The sequence below is a fragment of the Octodon degus genome, unplaced genomic scaffold (assembly GCF_000260255.1).
Source record: "Octodon degus isolate 3935 unplaced genomic scaffold, OctDeg1.0 scaffold00108, whole genome shotgun sequence".
Lineage (NCBI taxonomy): Eukaryota > Metazoa > Chordata > Mammalia > Rodentia > Octodontidae > Octodon > Octodon degus.
This window is the reverse complement of record NW_004524684.1, coordinates 5,450,875-5,456,859: the sequence shown is the minus strand read 5'-3', so window position 1 is coordinate 5,456,859 and position 5,985 is coordinate 5,450,875. Positions and strand designations below refer to the sequence as shown.

Here is a 5,985-nt window from a genome sequence, read left to right as displayed (position 1 = left end):
GAGTCACGTGACGCCCTCCCTAGCACCCGGTGCCTGTGTGCACGCTGGGCAGGTGGGAGTCACGTGACGCCCTCCCTAGCACTCGTTGCTTGGGTGGCTTTGGGCTCTTGCTGTTCTCCTGACTGGAGCAACTTGGTCCCGTAGCTCCCTCGGGAGCTCTTCACTCTTGCACTGGCTCTGCTCCAGCCCTGAGCATGTGCTGCGTCTCCAGCTCCAGCCGCTCCCCACGACGTGTTAACATTAGCTCAGCATTTGTGACAGATCTGCTCAGTGATGTACGTGGTCAGAATTAGAGGGAATTATACGGTGTGGGGAAGTCTCTGGGTCAGCCTGACATTTTCATTTTAAGTGAAAACCTCTTCTAATTAAAACTTTACTTGAGTTCAATCCCTGGTACCGAAAAAAAAAAAAAAAAACACAAAAAACAAACAAAAAACCAACAACAAAAAAACCACATAATAATAATAAAACTTCACTCAGAAAAACCTGGGAGGTGGCCCACGTGCACTTAAGTTGTTGGTGGTGGTAGAAAGTCCTTTTTCAGCACAGAAAATACAAATGAACTCAATGAAAATGGATAAAGAGCAAGCAGAATGCCCAGAACACGCGTTTCTGTTGAGAAAGCCCACCTGCAGATCTACTGCTACCCAGCTGCCAAAGGTCCGGTTGTAGGTACAAGAAACAGCGCTGGCAGAGGCAGGGGTCCCCTTGGGGTGCCCTCCTCTGTGCAAGTGCGGGATTTCACAAGCCCCTGCTCTCTAACAGCGAGTTGATAAGGACCTTCACTGACCACTGCTCCATGTGCATCAAGTCCTGACTCCTCAAGTTTTGTGCTTAAGCCCAAATCCTGAGAGCAGAAATACAAATTTGCTCAACATACACCTACACAGATTGTCGAAAATGCTTATTATGTTTTTGAATTATTTTAACTGCTTCCCAGAAATGATGAAATCATTCATTTAATAAATTTTATTAGGATAGGTGACCTATTATTTATTATAATAACATAGGATATTTTAAAGCCAGTGGCAAGATGCTATGTCCTATCAAATGGAAAAGTAAAATAATCATGTCAGTGTGCATTTGTAGACAATGTTTTATAGCCAAACCTGCATTTGCATTTATGTAAATAAGGAATGCTGAATAAAGTCACTTTTTAATTGACAGCTATTATTTATAATTATGGGATAGTGTTGCCTTTTCTTTTTCTTTTCTTCCCCCTTGTACTAGGGATGGAACCTACCAACCTATGTCCCCAGCACCTTTTATTATTTCATTTTGTTTTATTTTTTTGTGGTACCAGAGATTCAACTCAGGACCTTTTGCTTTCCAGGTAAGCGCTTATTTTACTGAGCTATCTGCCCAGGCACCCTTTTAGTTTATCACTGCCATGTCTGCCCCCATTCATAGGTTGGCCTGGCCTCCAGATTACCTGGGATTCCAGGCCTACACCTCCACCCCTGGCTGTTATCATTTAAATACAGATTAATAATTTGCAGCATTAATTTATTTTTAAGAATTTGGGCACTTCTGTCAATGTTAATAGGACATAGATTGCTTAACTGAACAAAGGAAAGTAAGGTCTCCTGAACCATAGTAAATTGGGAGTCTGATGAAAGTGGCTGCAATTGGCTCTTGGCTCAGTGATCGTCTTAAGTATAAAAATGAGTGATAGGGACAGATTGCATATTCTCTGAGTAAAAAGAGAATGCATAAGTCCAGAGTATGTTCCCAGGGCTGCTGCAGAGCAGCATGCCTATTGCAGTAGTTGCATTTTGAGTCTCAAAATGAAGGGCTAGGGCGAAAAGCTTCTGTTCACAAAGGAATGCCACCTAAGAAACACTGGGCAGTATTAGAAAAGCAAGCCTGTGACAACCAGCACAGTAACAACTGATTCACGAAAACTCCCCAAAGTACACTTAAGCCTTTTTGTGCAAATTTGTTTGGCAGTAGAATGTTTACTCAGTTTCAAAAGCCCTGGTGGATTGTTTTTGCTAAAGTTTTCCTGTGACATCACTTAGCAATGGGGTCAGCTGCATCGGGACTGATGAATGGTGATGTCACTGGCCACACAGGCTGCAGTGCCCCTCACAGCACGCAGAGCGTCACCCGCAGGAGTCTGGTCCAGCACATTAATGTGACCCTTCCTGGCCAGGGGTCAGCAGTCCGAGGGCGCTGCAGAGCCACTGTGCAGGGCCTGGGTGTCCCTGGCCTGGGTGTCCCTGGCACAGACACAGGCGTGCCGGGTCCGTGGCTTTCATTACGTTGTCCTTGCAGCTTCTCTGTGGAAAGAAATTCACCAGAGGGAAACACTGGGGACAGCTGCCTTATCCTGAAAGTCCTCATTTCTTTAGTAGCCTCCTAAGTTGCTCATCAAACCTTTTGGTCTGCTATTATTTGTAATATTTGAATTCACAGAAGTACTTATTTTAATGAAACGAGAATTGAATGGGAGATAGAGGTATTTTAATCTGAGTGACTTAGGCCTCTAACTCGATAGACTTTAGGTTCTTCCTTTACTTATGTTTATTTTCATGATTTCATATACTTGTACAACATTTTTTTCTTTACCCTTTATACTATTCATTACTTGTCTCTTTGCATATTTTGTGTCTAGATTGTTACCGTGGGAATGGAAAAAATTACATGGGCAGCTTATCCAAGACGAGATCTGGACTAACATGCTCCATGTGGGACGAAAACATGGAAGACCTGCACCGGTGTGTGAGCCGCTTTCGGGACGCGGGGTGGGGTGGCGGCATTTGCGCGCATCTGGGCACCCACGTTCGTGTTCCTTTCTATCCTTTGTCTTAGGAAACCAATGAAAACATTGGTTTTCCTGTACAGCTAGTGACCTCGTCTTGGCCCGGAGGAAACTTTAAGATACTCCTCAGTCCAGCACACCTCTCCTGAGCGCTCGCTGTGGCTTCTGACCAGTAACTGGTATTAGGGGGACGGTCAGTTAAAAACTGGCATATGTTTAGTTCCAGAGTTCAGGGAGAATTTGATCACATTTAAAAACCAGCTGAATCACTTCAAAAGAAGGTGGATAATGAAATGCATATGTGAGGCTTCAAATGGGGCATGCTGAGGGATTATTGTACAATTCACATTAATAGAAATTTGTGAAATTCTATGAATAATCATTTCATATACATATTAATCTTAGATGTTCACCTGTCTATTAAAATGATAGAAATAGCTTTTCTTGAATAGCTTTATTAATATAAAGTTTTGTGATTATTTTTGGAATATATATATTATATATATTTAACTTTAAGAAAAATCTATATACTTAATGACTATTGGAGACTTTATGTTGAACATACTCACAAGGAAATGCCCACTGGGCCTTAGGAAGAGTCCTGCTGTTTATAAAATTATGAAACAAGTATGACATGTCATTGTGACTTAAACCAGATTTCAAGTAAGCAACCCAGAATAGGCACAGTAGAGAAAAAACAGCTCGAGTGTGATGAGGGGCCCCCACATGACTGCTTGGATGAGTACCTATATCTCCTGGCCCCCACATTCCAGGGAAGAATTCTGCATGGGAAGAAGAAGATAAGGGCTCCGAGAAGTTGAGTCACTGTGCTTCTCTCCTTGCAGTGGTGCCAGCCTTGTTCTCAGCAGGGCCTGGCGTTGTTCTACAGGATGGATCGTGTCCGTTAATGCATTCCACAATACTGATGGTGTAGAGCACTGCCATCTAATATCATACAATGTGTCTCACAAACATACACTACGTATATACTTTTGAGTTTTTAATAGCCTCCTGAAAGAAATAAATGAGATAGACAAAAATTAACTTCAATATATAATATTTAACCTAATGCTGTCTATCTAAAGCTTTTCATTTCAATGTGTGCAACATACACATTTTTAATAACATCTCTTATGTCCTTTTTAAAAATATATTACACATTGAAAATCTGACACCAACTGACCCTGGACCACACCCCTGAGTAGTTTGTTAAGGCCACACACACTGTAGTGCCCGCCAGCACCAGAAGTGGAGGCTCTGGGACGGCACTGAGATCAGCAGAGCTCGGCCTTCAAGCGCCTTAAGCATCAGTGCAGGAAGACCGCGGGCTGGGAGTTCCCTTGCCGAGGTGCTAACACGTGAAGGCAGGTGCCTGAGGTGCTTTGGCGAGGCAGAGCTGTCCCAAGACAGGGTCAGCAGGACGCCCTCCTGCGGGACAGACATTAGCTGGGACCCACAATGGCACTAGCTAGGCCCAGGGGAAAGCAGCAGAGCAGAAAGGTTACAGTGTTTGAGAACTGGAAATGGTTTGGCAAGACCGAGAGACTATCATTTGGTCAGTGTCCACGGAGAAGAAATTCTGCAGTGGTGAAGCCTTCAAGAAACTCTGTGCTGAGCATTAAAATATTTCAGTAAAGAAATCAAAGCAAGAGTACGCACCATTTAAACTAAAAGCTGATTGCAACACTGCTGTTTTCAAAACCAGTTTTTAGGAACAGGCAGTGGTGAGTGGGGGTGGATTTGGATCTTCGAATTTTGAGAAATAATTGTTCCCATTTCCTGCCAACACTGCCTGAGGGATTTCTAATTGGAGGCTTGGAGTCTTCATATGGAAGTGTTTACTCCGGAGACACTGGCATGGCCTGAAGGAGGACTCTCCCTAACTCGCTCGCGAGGACAGCTCCTCGGCACGGCCAGCCTGCTACTATCAATAGGAGACACAGTTATTCAGGGAATCCCAGGGCAGCATCTCTTACTGCAGGGCGTGGAAGTCTAAGTTTTGGAAGTAGCTAAAAGTGACTTGGGAAAAATAAGTCCAGGACATGAATGTCAAGCTGCAGGGTACCATTGTGTTTTAAGAAAAAACTATGCAAGGAAGAGGTTGAGCATTGGGATTTTGAGCATCCAGTTAGGAAATTTGAAATGTTATCTGGTTATCTGTCAGGAAGACATTTCACAACTATGTGGCTAGTACAATTTTAGAATTTCATTATTTCTTTGACACCACTATTAATTTCTAGAACTGACACCCCCCCATTAATTTCCTGGTCCTTTGTGTCAGTGATAGTGCTAGAGTTGATTCTTAGCGTCTGGAATATGAAAGCAGCCTTTTACAGTAGCTTGTATTTCCTGTGCACCATTTTGGCCTTCGGGGTCTTCTTGCTGTTGCCCAGTACTGCCCTATATCTGTGCACTTGTACCCTTACCTGCCACGACAGTTATTAAACAGACGCAAAGCCACAAAACCTCTCACCACATCGTATATGGAAATCCTCTCTGGAAGTCAGTTTAGGAAAATGTATCCAAAGGTATCCTGAGATTAGAAGACATGGCGCCCAACGGCAACGGCTGGAACAGCGGAGGTCTTGGCGAACAAGTAAGATCCACACGGCGCAAGGGCTGTGCGGTGCCTGCAGGGAAAGCGAGGGCCGGGAGGCTAGGGCCACATCGGCCCGCGCTGTGCTTCAGGGCCAGAGCCACCCCTTCTGAGCGCTGGCTTCTCGTTCTCGCAGTCACATCTTCTGGGAGCCAGATGCCAGTAAACTGACTAAGAACTACTGCCGGAATCCAGATGACGACGCTCACGGACCCTGGTGTTACACGGGGAATCCACTCATTCCCTGGGATTACTGCTCCGTCTCCCACTGTGAGTGCCGTTAATGTTATTTTTTCAGTTGAAATATGTTAAATGCACTGCGTCTCCACTAACGTGATTTCACAATCAGAGCTATAAATCATGCACTATTCAGGCGCGCATTGCAAAAGAAGGACGCGCGGCAGACAGCGATTCGCAGAGATGTGCACAGCGTACACGAACACACGGCTCTGATGTCTGCCTTGCTTGATGGGACGCACACACACCCCACTGCCACCTGTCTTGGAGATCAGGAGGACTGCTTTTGACCAAATTTATCTTTTTCTCCCTGAGAAGCTTTCCATTTGGAATACAGACAATAAACAGCCAGAATTCCACTCTAGGTGGGCAAGAAACACGTGCCCAA

General features: G+C 44.5%; 1 protein-coding gene across 2 annotated transcripts in view; it reads left to right on the top strand.

Moving 5' to 3' along the window:
• Window positions 1–5,985, top strand: part of Hgf (hepatocyte growth factor) — a 72,971-nt gene that overhangs the window by 53,735 nt on the left and 13,251 nt on the right. For both annotated transcript variants that reach the window (XM_004639256.2, XM_004639255.2), the window contains exons 10-11: window positions 2,618–2,720; window positions 5,497–5,630. In XM_004639256.2, the coding sequence (XP_004639313.1) occupies window positions 2,618–2,720; window positions 5,497–5,630 (237 nt within the window). The remainder of the gene's footprint in view (window positions 1–2,617; window positions 2,721–5,496; window positions 5,631–5,985) is intronic.